General features: G+C 37.6%; 1 protein-coding gene across 5 annotated transcripts in view; it reads right to left on the bottom strand.

Annotated features, from left to right (window-relative positions):
• raph1a (Ras association (RalGDS/AF-6) and pleckstrin homology domains 1a) overlaps positions 1–15,218 on the bottom strand; it is a 78,424-nt gene that overhangs the window by 23,054 nt on the left and 40,152 nt on the right. For 4 of the 5 annotated variants that reach the window (XM_082176475.1, XM_082176471.1, XM_082176474.1 and 1 more), the window contains 5 exons: positions 13,103–13,222; positions 12,577–12,679; positions 10,966–11,594; positions 9,066–9,140; positions 3,267–3,344 (listed from right to left, as the gene is read on the bottom strand). In XM_082176475.1, coding sequence (XP_082032601.1) covers positions 3,267–3,344; positions 9,066–9,140; positions 10,966–11,594; positions 12,577–12,679; positions 13,103–13,222 — 1,005 coding nt within the window. The remainder of the gene's footprint in view (positions 1–3,266; positions 3,345–9,065; positions 9,141–10,965; positions 11,595–12,576; positions 12,680–13,102; positions 13,223–15,218) is intronic. The other variant, XM_082176472.1, reaches the window with a different exon arrangement.

The raw sequence follows: 15,218 nt of genomic DNA, 5'->3' as shown, positions 1-15,218 counted from the left end.
TCTAAAATCAAATGAATAATGAACAGACATGCCTTGAAACTGGTAAAGAGGCCATAAATAAAAACATTAGAGTGTGACACCTGTAACGCCAAGGTCATGGGTTCAATTTCCGAGGGAAAGCAAGAACTGATAAGAATGTAAATGTGTACCTTGAAATGGAAGTCACTATGGACATCTGATAAAAGTAAGAGAATTTTATTACGTTAAATTTATGCACGAGATGAGTGTCGTGCATAAAGAGGAGGATGAATATGCTCGTGGCGGGAACAAGAGAACGCACAGTAAAACAAGTGGTCAGATGAGCCTTTGAACTTTTTAGTATGGATAATTTGTATTCAGGCCACAAACAAAGACATTTCGGCCTCACAGGGGGGGCTAAACCCACTGTCTTCACAGCAGGCTGAGAGGTTATCTAGCTTTGACCTCATCGGTATGTGAGGACAGTAAAAGTCCAGGAGGAACCCACTGGTGGTCAGATAAGAGCCTTTCAACTCTTCAGGGGGTCAGAAGGACAATTTGGATTCAGGAAAGTCCAGGAGGGGTTAGAAGAACTCAGCGCATAACTTAACATTTTCATTTTGCAGGATGTCAGAACGGATTGAACCAAACAGAACCGATTCTGTATTGTTTTGTTAACATGAGCAACATGGGTTGAATGTTTTTCAGGGGAACAAGGACCCCGAGTGCTATTCAATGAGCAAGAAATTATCCGGTGATATGTTTCAGGTTGAAAATTTCACAGGTCACACCAAAGGGACGACAAGACAAGCGGTCACTAACAAAATCACTTAAGGTCTGCTTTCACAGGTGACAGCAGACAGTAAATGACTCATTCCAGTGGGGGTGCGATCGTGATCTAAGGGAAAATCTTGTAAGGATTTGAAAATGATTGAAGAGTGTTAGACCTGGGTCGAAGCATCTGACCTTAACCACACCAACCAACGTCAGCAACCCAAAACACCAACGCAAAGAATAAAGTGGGGGATCAATGATATGTGCTAGAAACTATCTACCCCGCCAACGTTGGAAAAATCCTCTCTACGGCATGCAAAGTGTCATATTGGTGAAGATGGAACGTCCATGAGGCGACGAGATGATCAACATATCTGGAGAAAATGTTAACCAATTAATGGTTGAAGAAAAGTTTTGTGATTTTTATTTGATTGAATCAAATTAGGGCTTAGTATTGATATAAATCTAATCATTTGACTTGTGCAAAGAAAAAATGTGTTTTCAGGTAGAAGATCTATTAATTAATGTGAAGTATGGTGATAAGAAAAAAAAGACGGTATGTAATGGAAGAGTCAGGGATAATTTCGAACAACGAATGATCAAATTATAAAACTTTTCGGGTTAGATTCTATTAAATAGATTTGAATTAAATATAGCTTTAGAAGTAAAACCATTTCCTGACAAAATATTGTGATTAATTGAAAAAGCTACAAAGACAAATACATAGTGTTATGATTGTATGTGTTATTCTGATAATTTTGTTATTAATGGGTACAGTCTATCCTAGGGATGAACAAAATATGCAGATGGTACGAGTGACGGAAGTTGCAATTATAATCATTTACGTTTTTCTTACTATATGCTTTGAGCTATGTCTGGGATGACTGAGGGTCTGGTTCTCAACCAGGAAAATGCGATAACAATGTTTGTTCATTTTTAGCTCGGTTTCAGAAAAAATGCTTATTTATTTGATACAAGCTTTTTACTTTTTCAAAGTTCAAGTAGAGTGATCAGGTATACGAGAATAAGACATGAAGGGCATAACTGTGATGTAAGAAACTTGAATTAATTCTAGTCTTATGTAAAGACTTGAATTGATTCTATTCTGAAGATTTAATAGCGTAATGGGTTTAATTAAAATTAGAAAACAAGGCTGAATTTTTATATATAGTTTATCAGAGAATGATAAAGAGGAGGAATATTGTTGTGGAAAAAATTAATCTTTTCTTTTGTTTTTATTTTCAATGATTTAACAAATGAATGCCATACATTCATTTGTCTGTATTTTGAGTTTATTTTATGATGTTAATACAGCTGCAGGGTGTGTGTGTGACTCAGAGGTGAGAAGATTAGGGGGTAAGGGGAGCCACAGGGGTTCCTCTGTGTCTTTTGTTTAGTGGGGGCTGTAAGAGATAGCTTTTGAAAGAGATAACACTATAAAAATGCGGGCCCACCTCTGCTCTGGGTCTCACTCCGTCTGCAGCTGGTCTGCGGGTGGACTGGGAACGTTTCTTGCAAGAAATAAATATCTTTTAAGAACAATTTGATCCTGATGTCTCTTATGCCTGATGCTGTTTTGTTAGTTACTTGTTTTTGCCTCTACAGTATATGCAGAATCAAAATTATGAACAATATTATTATTATTTTTGGACAGCAACTAAATAATCATTATAAAATGGATAGTTCTGGTCCTTTATAATGATTGACTGAGCCGCGCTCGAAGCTGTTGTAAAATACTCTATAAAAACACACACCTATGACCTCACTGCATCAGTATAAGTGTGCTGTGTGTCATTGCTGAAGAACAACTTTGACTGGTGGGAAAATTATTGAATTATAATTTGCTTAATGCATAGCTGTTCTAAAACCACTGTAACCCATGGCTTCTTGAGGCTTATTGCTTTATTTGAAAACAACAATAAAACTTTATTATTACTACTATTGTGTGACTTTCGGTAAGAAATATTGGACATTTTTTTGAATGATTACAAAACAACAATATATCATATTTATATTTAAATAATAAAAACAAATATCATTATTATTATAATTATTATTATCATAAATTATAAGTATTATGTTTTATTATTATTATTATTATTATGAAAGAACCATTAACCAAAGAAGAAAGTGTGAATTGGGGACATATTTTTGGGGTAATCATTAGAAAACAACAATAAATCATATAAAACAAATACTCTTATTTTTTATTATTATTAATAATAATGTTATTTTTATTATTTTATCATCATCAATAATAATAATAATAGTTAGCCAAATAACTTGAATAATTCTGTGAATATGTGCTATAAAATCATTTCCCAGGTCCCACGAGGGCCTGATTTAGCTGTGTAAGTGTGCTGCATTACACTGCGATGACCCACTTCTACACTACACCACTGCACATGCTGAAGCTGATATGAAAAGTAGTATGAGCAGTACAGGTTGTTAAACTGGAAATATTTGTGACCGGGTTTGTGTCAGTTCAGTTAAGATCTATTTACATGTAAGCAAAACTCCGCTGATCATCTCACCTTTTTAACCTGAGCTTCCTTTATCTTCTCCAGAGCTACTCGGATCTTCTCAGCTTTTTGTTTGGCAGCTTGTTCCTCCTAAAGACATACAAACACAGTCACCAAATGGAAATACATTCTGAATTATTGTACAGGTATATGGGGTTCCCCACGACTACTATATGGTTAAACATTTGGACATTTGATGAGCTATAAGACCCAGAGTGCACAATCCTCACATTTACCTGACTTTTCCAGCAAGACGCCATTGTAAAAAGGGTTATTTTGACCTTGAAGAACAGTTTATACAAAGTATAAAGAGAAAAATAAAGGCTTTAAAAAAAGCAGCACTAAGACATCTGTTGGTAAATACAATCTGAGCGCTCTTCTCCTGGCATTTGCATCTAGTAGCCCTTTAGAAATCCCTAATACAGATTCACCTCAACAGATTACAGAAAGCTGCTTTTCAATAGTCACATTTAGATTTATAGGTCCAGTCGAACAGAAAAATATCCCATCGTAGCAAGTCTGAAGCTAGCCCACATCTATTCCTGACTGTTCTGGCCATTGCTGAGGCGTGCAGATCCATTCTCAGAGCAGTTTAATGTCCATGTAAATCCGGAATGGTCATCGGTGAGATTACTGACGAATAAATGACCGGAATCTTTTTCCAACAGCATAAATGATTCCCAGAGAGAAGCTCTTCTGCCCAAGAGCATAAAACGCATCTAATACAACCAGCGGAGAGGTGGAGGATGGGCAGATCCAGCTACACTTTACTACCTCTCGTCTACTGGCTAATCTCTCTCTCCCTCTCTCTCTCTCTCTAAAACAAAGAGATGATCCCTCCCCTTTTACTGTCAGATACACTTCTATCAAGCCCTCCCCTCCTCTGTTTCTGTGTGTGTGTATTTGTGTGTAGTTGCTTTAGTCTGGGTTTGGGATTGTGTCGCATCACAGTGTATTATCCTCTCACACTGAATAACACACAAATACACACGAGAAAACAGCCACAAAAGGGCACATAAAAACCGACTGCAGCTACAGAATCATCCTAAAATCTGGACACACACATGCCTCCTCATTTTAACTAACAAAATGGCAAATGAGGGAATTACAGCTCAAGCCTCTTAACAGTACACATCCTCCCCTGACTAATGCTGAGCACGGCGGCTACAGGAATATCAAACATAAAGATTGTCTTTAGTTAATAGTGTATTTTCTTCATGTTTCTGTGGCATGAGCTCACCGACTCACAGACAGCATGTGGAAATAGGACATAGCTGACACAGAAACACACATATTAAAAAGAAGCGTGTCCCAACATATTCTTCAACAAGAAATGGCCTGATCTGATGATCAGAATCCAGATATTATTAGTGGCTTGTGGTGATACCACTACTGAATTTCAAGGCCTCAAGGCCTCAATGCCAAAACTGAATGACCCTTTGTTTAAGAAGAGAAAAAGACTTGTGCTAAAGCGTCAGCAGAAACTGGCCAGCAGCTGTTCTCCTGACCCATAATTCTACATCACAAACCACCTGGCAGCAGAAACTACAATTATCTGTATTACTCCAATATCAAGGCTTGTCCAGGATCCAAGGTTTTTCGGAAATTAGGAGAGCAGTGCAGCTTTTGTAGTACGAGGAGAGAAAAAGAAATCTCTGTGAACAGGTGTGTCCCCAGAGGGCAGAGGAGGAGTATGACGAGAGACATGAACCCAGGAGCTGTAGGTGTTAGAACCTCACAGACATTACGTGACGTCAGCACAGTGCGTATAGCGGTGAGTCACAAATAACAGCTGAATCTGAATACATTTTCACAAGACTGTGAAGTTTGTTTACTTAAGGATAGAGTCAAGCAATTAACTTGACAAGAACTGAGTATTAATTTGCACCACCTTGTGAAAAAGTGTGCTTAATGTGCAATAATGAAATAAAAAGCTGTTTCTTAATACACTTAAGTACTTTTTAAAAGTGCACCTTTTAAAAAACGTTAAATAAAATACATTTAAAATGATTGTTTTAATATTTTTTCATGCATTGAAGTACATTTATTTTGATGTGTTAACATGTAACATGCACATGTAAAGCAATTGATTATAATTTTAACTGTAGTGTGTTATATTATTTTTAAAGTTCAATCATGAAAACTCTTGAAATAGATTTAGCATGTTATTAAATATGGCAATGTTAATGTATTTGGTCTAGGCGGACTAGATCTGTTACGCTGCTGCTGCTGCAGAGCAAGTATGTACTTACTGCTGACGAATACACAGACAAGCTGCTGTGAATGCATGTAAGATCTGCTGCTGCTGCTGCATGAATAGACACATAAATCCCGAGGCAGATCTAGCAGGTGGAGCTGGGGGAGGTAGAGGGTTCCAGAAGAACTCTGATAGCAAGCTGTAGGACCAGCCAACAGCAAACACTGAACCAGACTATTTAAATGTTGAGCAAGCAATCTCATTGGCCGAAAGATCAGCAGAGGCCAATCAGCTTGTGCCATGTGGTAATGATGTGATTGCTTGTAGATTGCATGTAAAGGACATATCAGCCTATTTATCATATATTTATCATAGGACCTATCATCTATTTAAATACATGACATAAGTTTCAATAGAAATTACATTAAAGTATTTTTTTGTTGTTTACCATAAATATTTGTCAGTATATTCACTTTAACTATCAAAAACAACAGAATTATGAAATTACACAAAGATGAATTTCCATAAATGGTTCAAAAAGGCCCTCAAGTTCAACTAATTGCATTTAAATATTTAAATGCACATCAATTTAAACTATAATACATTTAATTGTAGTAAATATGTAATTAACATGACATTTAGTTTGCACTTAAAGGTATAGCGGAGGATGTTTTACTTCCTGGTGGGTAACCTATACTATTGGTCCTCCTAATTGTCAATCATTCTGGTGAATCAATCAAACTTTTCAAAAAGTGGAGAGGGTGGGTCTTATCTAAAATTTGGAAAGATCCTCCGCTATACCTTTAAGTATATTTTATCCGTAATAAGTACTCTTTTTAAAAGTATGCTAAAGTGTGCTTCTTTTTTCACAAGGGCAGTGATGAACAGACAGTGTCAGACTAAGGACTGAAAATCTAGGTAATGAAACCTCCCGAGTGCAAAGAGGATTAAAGGCACGTTCACTCAACTCCTGCAACCAATCAGATCATCTCAACCGACTCCAAGCCTCGCTAATGCCGCCACAACACAGCTGACACACTTTAGATAGTGTCCACAGCAAAACAGCAAAGAACAACACAAGAAACTACAGTGAAACGTCACTTCCAGCACATTCATAAACAAATTTCTCACAGATGATTCGCCAAAATGTAAAATATAGTTACCATGAGGTTGTGTTGGATTTAACACATTATAAATGTGGTTATCAGCAGTGGACGGCACTGGTTAGGCTTCCATGGGTCGATACGCCACAGAACAGTTTAACAGGATGAGCTGATCTGAGCTAAGAAAGCTTAAATCCTGCAAACTGTTTAATGGAGGTTTGGTTTACAAACATCTTTTGTTGAGCAGGTAAATCCTCAAAAAAGTGTAAACAAACACTGGTTGCTTATGGGAGCGCAACACTTCTGTGTGATGGGACTGCAGCCCGCTGTTTCTGAAGAAACTCAATCTCTACCTAGAATCCATCTGTTGTGCTGATCATGTCACTCGCTACCTTGCGGGTCCGTCTGCCACCTGTCCACAGCTAAACGATCTTAGGGTGTACCTATCTAAAAAACAGGTACATTCAAACCCTGAGGGAGCACACAGTCATCACTTACAGTCATCATCACAGATGTTGCGTTACATAAGCGGTGACGAAACAAAGTTTCTACCAGCAATTATAAATGATCCATTTCCAGTTTTCAGCCTCATGTCCTAGTATAATACTTTTTCTCAGATGTCCAAATGTTTAACCTCTAAATGGAATGAGCTCCCCAAAATCCTTTAAACATCTTCATGCATATTTAATTATTTGATTTGGACACTCCGCAGTGCTGAAGAGCTGCCGATAACACACAGCTCAAAACGTATTTCAAAACATGCACGCATGAACATGCTCTCCAGATAAACCTTAAGTAAGATAACAGTCACAGTGCAAAACAATTTGTTTTCACGAGGATATCTCAGATGCTACAGAGCCCCTAAGGAGACATGGTGATTAAAAAAAAATGAGATGGAGTAAAAATGATATTGCAATGCTTTTGCGTTCCCCCTAGAAAACTTGCACTTTGCTTGCTAAAACTATAACATTATCTTGCAAAAGAATTGTGTTCCTTCGAGAAAGGTATTAAAATAAAACAATTTCCTCCCATTTCACATAATTTTCAAGCGAACGCAAAAGCATTACATTTTATCTTCCCAGCTTCCCTCCAAGCCCTTTAGGGGCTCAGAACAGATGCAGTATTATGTGATTTAAAGGACAAGTTCGGTATTTTACACTTAAAGCCCTGTTTACAGATTGTTTCTGATGAAATAGAACGGTTTAGATAAAATTTTGGACACATGCTGCTGTCCCGAGAATCGCTTCCCCCCCCTCCCCACCTCCAGAATGGCTGCATGTGCACTGGAACAATCCTTCCTAAAACGCGTTAAACTTTCGTTTACAAAGAGGTGAAACTCACCGAGTGGTCAGGGGTGTTCACTGATATGCTCACACAAAAATGCTGGAGTGTCTATTATTCAAGCTCTCAACGGAAGAATGTACGGGTGTGAGGCGTTTGGAAAAATAGGTCCACAGTTTTACAACGAATGGTAAAACACCTGTTGGAAAGCATCTTTTGCAGCGATTTTTGTGTGAGCATATCAGTGAACACCCCTGACCACTCGGTGAGTTTCACGTCTTTGTAAACGAAAGTTTAATGCGTTTTAGGAAGGATTGTTCCAGTGCACCTATGCAGCCATTGTGGAGGTGGGGGGGAAAGCAACATGTGTCCAAATTTTAATCTTAACCGTTCTATTTCATCAGAAACGATCTGTAAACAGGGCTTTAAGTGTAAAATACCGAACTTGTCCTTTAAACAACCCTCACTAAAATGACAAATTATAAAGTGGATTGATTCAGTAAATGTCATGCGTAAATGAACATGATAAAAACATGCACAACAACATTTTAAAATTAATCCATGAACCTCTTTACACCAAATTCTTTGAGTTCTGAAATATTATGCTTTTTAATTCTGTCAGGTCAGTTTTTTTTTTTCTCATGATTTTGAGAAATTAATTAGCATTTATGCATTTGGCAGATGCCTTTATCCGGCACATTTGAGAACGTTGCTTACTTTGGCTGGAATTAAACATGTGGCATTTATTCACATGTCCAAACCTTCTTTTTTTTTAAAAGAGAATTGTGTGCAGAAAAATGTTCATGAATATTTTAGCATTTGTGTTGTTTACTTGTCAGACTTGTTGTGAATAGGCCTTAAAACGTAGTGCACTATGACTATATCAACAGTACATAAATGGAGAGTTTGAGTTAATAGAGTCCTGAACATTCTTGTTTTGTTATAGAACAACACAAACATTGTATGTGATGTGAAGTATCCATGCACATCATTTTGCATCAACCATTTATTCTGATTCATCTAATGAACTTTGATTTACTGAACTGACTAGTTACATACGAAGAATCAGCATGACGCCTTTGTTTCATTAGAAGAGCTTCCTTATGTCTTAACATAAAGAAAACTGATGGAAGAAAAATGGGTGAAAATGAATCATGCTGGCATGCATAGAGGGGTTAGGAAGCCACTAGGAGAAACTCAATACATCCAGAGGTGGAAAGAGGGCGTCACCTTGGTCAGCAAGTGAGAGGGCTTTCCTGCAATGCTTTTCAGAATGAGAGAGGTCTCCCTGTCCAGATACGAGTGCTTTGTGCAGAAAGAGAGGAGAGACAAGAGTCATTAGTGCTTTGATTAATAAACATTAATCATTGTTCATAGTGTGAAAGCATAGGGGAAAATTGTGAGCAATAATCACTGCAACTAGATTATGTGACAGCTGCATGTCACATAACATATGATTCATTTCTCTATGGACAATCACTGTGGTTTGGTATAAGATGCCATAAGCATTTTATTTCGCTTTTTGTTTTTGTTTTGTAATAGCGTGCGCAATTAAATTATTATGCTTAATGATTAAATGCAGTAATAATAATACATTGAAATTGATGTCAAAATCTGCTAAATGATTCAAATATAATAAAATACCCAATAAAAAAAAATCAACAATTATCATGCATTTGATGTAATCTGTATATCAATTATTGCACACTTAAAGTACTTTATAGGTATCTGTCATTTCAGTTGATCTTGAAAAGAGACTCTCATTGGCTGGGCCCTTTTAGCCAATCAGAAAACTTCTTAGAAGTTAAACCAATAACAAAACACTGGGTTTTACATTTTCAGGTTTGTTTATATGACTTTGGAGGGTTTGGGAAAAATATATGTGGTTGGGGTCGGGTGTCCAGGTTTAGCAAAAGTTTGCAACGACTGAATCACTTATCTATCATCAATCATCTGTAGGTCAATCATGTTTCTCAGTAAAAATCTGTGGGATAGAAGGATAGATTAGTGAAATCCCTCCACATCAATCTTCTCTGTTCAACCACAGAGTCAAAGGAAGCATGCAACTCATTGACTGCATTCAGACAGCTTTAAATAGCTTCCTAAATCATTTCATCTGTGATCACACACTCATTCTGTTCAACAGACTAATTCACAAAAGCTGCCCAGACAAACAGCAACAGGGACAAAAATATTAATCGTCCAACAAGAAATTGCAGTTTTTTGGCAATGTGAACTAGCCTTAATGGAAAGAAATGGTGCATGATTGCTTTCATTTAATTTAAGAAATAAAATGTAACTGATAACTGATGCATTTGAGAAGTCTGCATTTATTTAACCATCCCAACAATGAGTTGAAAGTTAAACCTTTAAATATTTGGGTTAGACTACTATCAGCAAATAAATACAACCCAAACTGCTGCAAAATCACTTATCTGTGTAATTAAGTCTGCAGTCAGGGTAAAAGCCGCTTTTATTTGCTTTTTCAGTCAGGGATAGAAACAACTCATTTGAATGCTTAATCTGCTCTGCTAGAGGCCTTACGAACTCGGTTCCATTCCAAAACCTACATAGGCAGCTTTTTAAGCACTCGAGACTGTTGCAACAGGTCGACAGCATAATCAATGTCAATAATAATCAATATTCTCAACCCTTTTGTTCTCCAAGGTACGCTACTGCACTCAAAGAATATTCAAAGTCTTCATCCGGTTTTTCATCATTTACAAGATAAGGATTACGGATTTTTAAATATATTTTTCTTCACTTTCTACTTTTCCATCAAATATTTTAGAACTTATCATAACTACAAAAATGTGTCATTATACAAATGCCCACAGAAACTTAATAAAATAAGATTTTATTAATTTGCATTACTTTTCTAGGTCTAGAAATGACACTTTTAAAGATAAAGCTCCTATATATAGGTTTTTCAAAACAGTGGGAACACTGTTCCTTCAAAGAAATTTTTTTTTTTTTGAAGGGGTGAATTAAATAAAAAAATATCTTGATTTTTAGAATTTAGTTGTTTTATTTTAATACTTGCTTTGTCTTATTTTAAATCATTGCATGTATCCTTCAAAGAGAACCCATGTCTCCATTAGAGATTTGAACAACACGAAGCATTGTTTACCTCTGAACTCGGCTGGTCCTGTCCGTCCTGTAACCCGTCCTGATCAGACTTGGGTTTATCGATGTCCAGCGAGTCCATGCTGGACGCAGAAGCAGAGTTAATACTAGAGCGGGAGGAATGGGCAAAGGACCGCACCTCATGCTCCGTGACCGTACCCACGGACCCTGTCCTGCGATGATGATGATGATGGGAGGCCGGCCGCCTCACGGTGGAGGAAGAGTACGGTGCTGAGATCGTAGAGCCCAAGGATGTGGAGCTCTGCCTGGCTGCTTCGTCCATGCTTTGGGAGGCTTTTTCCAGCTGGGCTGTGATGTCATCCAGAGAGAAGTTGGATGCCAGCGAGGGTCTGCTGGTGGCGCTGCCCACTCGGACCGTAGATGCGGGCGAGGCGCGGGTACTGCTGCTGGTGCTGCCGCCACTGCTACTCGCCCCTCCGCTGCTGCTGCCCGTGTGCTTAGTGCTGTGACTGCGGCCGGCGGGGGGCTTCTGGCGGACTTTGGGGTCGCCGGCCAGTCCGAGGCGAGAGGAAGCGCTGCTGGGCTTACCGATGGTGCTGAGCTCCTGCTCGATGGAACAGAGGTCTGCCATTAGAGCATCCAGATCCACTGCGTCACCCTGGTTCAGTGCCTCTGTAAGGAAACAAACATACACGCACCAAACAAACATGTAAACAAACTAGCTTATTTTAGCATGCCAATATTTATTTTTGTCAATTAACTAAACTCCTTAGCAAACCCTGTCTGTTTTGGGCAGATGCAGAGTTCTGTGACCATTTTGTATATTCCTAAGGGAACTTTTCTAAATCACCATGAATTCTAGAGGGGAACATCTATTTTGAAATAATTATTATTTAATTGTGAGTTATTGTTGAATACACTACTGTTCCAACATTTGAGGTCAGTAAGATTTAGTTTTTTGGATGAAATTTGAAATGAAGTTTTATTCAGCAAGGACACATAAAATTGACCAAAAGAAATGTATAATGTTACAAAAGATTTGTATTTCAAATAAATGCTGTTCTTTTAAACTTCCTATTAATCAAGTAATACAGATTTTTTTTTTTTTTTTTATCACGGTTTCCACTCAAATATTAAGCAGAACAACTGTTTTCAACATTGATAATAGTAAGAAATGTTTCTTTAGCAGCAAATCAGCATATCAGAATGATTTCTGAAGGATCATGTAACACTAAAGACTGGAGTAATGATGCTGATAATTCAGCTTTGCAATCAAGGAATATATTACATTTAAAATATATTAAAATAGAAATGTTTTATTTTAAAGTGTAACAATATTAACATGAGACTTTTTTCAAGTCAAGTTTTGAACAGTAGTTTATATAGTCCCTCATGAGGTCATAATGACATTAGAATGTAAAGCCCCCAAAGAAATGATTGGAGAATATGTAGGCACTTCTTCATGAGATCATAATGATTTTAAGGGAGACAATACATAATGATTCATAATGATCCTTGTGTAGTCAAAAATGACATCAATAATTTTGGAATCTATAGCCCCTGCATGAGGTCATACTGATATTAGAACATTAACAATATAACATTGTCAATAATAATAGAATATTTTGTAATGTAGAGTGTATCCTGTGTATACCGTTGATGTTATAAACGGAAAAGCGGTAGGCCATGTTGGCCATGTTTGACTCTTGTCTGAGAGGTGCTTTCTGCACCTTCTCTGGTCTCCCATCATCTAGACTCTAAAGATGACAAGACAGAAAAAAAAAAGAGTGATGAGACTTCACATATACAGTAGTTTCACCTGTGTCAGTACTGTTAATAAAACTGTAGATGGATTTCAGGACTGTCTGATTCATTTAGAAAAATACAGATTATCACTGATGTAATAAAATAAAAAAAATAACAGAATCAGATTATTCTGTCATTCCTTGTTAATACATTTTGTTGCATAACATTTAAAACTAATCAAATAAGCTTAAATAGTAAACCAAAATGCATCTATGAGGATACTGCACAAAACAAGTTCTTCACGCTGCTTAAAGCCTCATGAGTTGTGACATCACAGATGTAATCTATACTGACAACCATGATATGTGTGAAATTATTAGCATCACTGCACCTATAGGATACACATTTACAGATTACAGGTCTCTCAGCCTCACCTTTGTGAGTTTGTCGAGCTCTCCGAGCCATGCTCCAAACATTTTGTCCAGGTCCTGGTCCTCTTTATCGCTGTCCTCCTCTGCAGCGTGATCTAGCTCATCATCTGAAAACTGCTCCATCTGAAACAGAGCACAGGACTGCTCAGAATTCATGGGAAATTAGACTTTCAAAAGGTGATTTACTCTATTTTAATCGCTTCTGTAGACATCAGTGTTGTTTATCCAAACTAGTTGTTCTGTCATAATATTAATATTTGTAACACAGAAATAATGATACTGTGATGTTGAAAAGACAGTTTGTGAAGCTGTTTAAAACATATACATCAGGGACGTTTCCTCCAGGGAGGCAAGGGAGACAGTCCTTCCTAAAAAAATAATCCAATCCATATATAAAAAAAAAATTATAATAAAAAAAAAATTAACTACAAAATGTGACATTAAGTAAATGAACACTGTCCAACAGCAACAGCAGCAGGTAGACTTACAGCGGGAGTCAGCATCTCTCTTGCCTCCCCTGAGCCCATTGATTTTTAACAGACCCCCTAAAGCATGCATGCCGTGGGTTTGGTGGGGGGTAATTGAGAATTAATAGGGGAAAGTCATGTGAGAGGAGACAATGCCTCCATCGCGCTAATTGGATATAACTGGTTATGACTGGTTTGTGTGATAAATCCCACCTCTTGTTCTCGTGCGGTTAGCGAATGAATTGAATGAACAAAATTATGGCATTAATGGGAGGACTAATTAAAAAACAAGTAAACAACTCAGCCACTTAGATATCACTGCTTTATGTCACGTCAAAATCAAACTTGAAATGTCTGAAAACATGATGACTGGGGGTTTTAGTGAGCAACCAGCTTGGTGAAAGCTGTACATGTTTCAGAAAAAAAGAAAATAAAAGCACTGTCTATCAATGAACATTTGACACTCGTAAATATGACCCTAAAACATGCTGCTTTCGTTGGGCACTAATGCACGTGTTACTAAAGCCTCAGATTCAAAGCTTCAGATTGAAATCATACACTGCCCTCTGCTGGCCATTAGGACACATTAAGCCTGATACTGCATGACAGACTTCACAAATTCATGTTACTCAGGGCCAATGTTGTCACTACAGTAAATTATGAAGTTCTTATGTAACATCACAAGCCTGAGTTTTCTTTGAGCTCAGCATTCAAAGTATGAAAGATTTATTGATAACAAGAATCCCATCATGTAGAATCTAACACTAAGCAGGACAGATGGAGACCTGGTGTGTGTGATGTACACATCTGAGTATATCAGTGTCTTATCATCATGTTTATATCAGATGGTTTGGAAATCATTCTCTCCCGTTGTAAATGGTTTTGGCAAGCTTAGCAGCAACGCATTTCAATGGCTGTTTTTACACAGAGCCATTAAAACTCTCCAGTGTCTAATGTTTCTGCACCACACATCAACCCTCATATGATAACACACACTTTAATAAGTAGTTTCACGTTTATCTGCTAACCTCAATGAACAAAATAAGCACTGTAACACTGTGCGTAACAGAATGAGAGTAATCCTCTTACATTATTAAAATTCCTCTCAGGTACTTTGGTCTGAAAATTTCCCGTCACTGGTGAGGAAACCTCGTGGACCGACTGTACCAGGGCACGGAAATCTCCAACGTAACCATGTTACGGGGGGAAAAAATACACATGGGCTATTTACAGTAGTTTTGTTGGAACAGTTTCCAAGCCAGACGTTCTAAAGCCAGCATTCCATAGGTTATGTATGTACGATATGCAGGGGGGGTTATTTGCAATCTGGCAACCCTGTAATTGTGGGTCAGTCTTTCTCAAACATGCAGAAGGAAACTGGCCAGTGGGATGATGAAGTGTTAGCCAGATGTTCCAGAGTTTAGATCTTCATCAGAACAGCCGGCAAGATCATTAGAGATGGGGACCAGAGACCACCGCAAATGTCTTAAACACCAGCACAGCTGAAGAATTATCAAATTCACTACAGTACATGTCCAATGACCACCTTAACAAAAACAATCTACTATATTATCACGCTATCATTGTACAATGATGATTTCATAAATAATAATACCATGGTAATTTGATATACATCACAGTTCAAAAGTTTG

This window comes from Leuciscus leuciscus (genome assembly GCF_965113295.1).
Source record: "Leuciscus leuciscus genome assembly, chromosome: 7".
In the NCBI taxonomy this organism is placed as follows: domain Eukaryota; kingdom Metazoa; phylum Chordata; class Actinopteri; order Cypriniformes; family Leuciscidae; genus Leuciscus; species Leuciscus leuciscus.
Note: the sequence above shows the minus strand (reverse complement) of the source record. Positions and strands in the feature narration are given on the sequence as shown.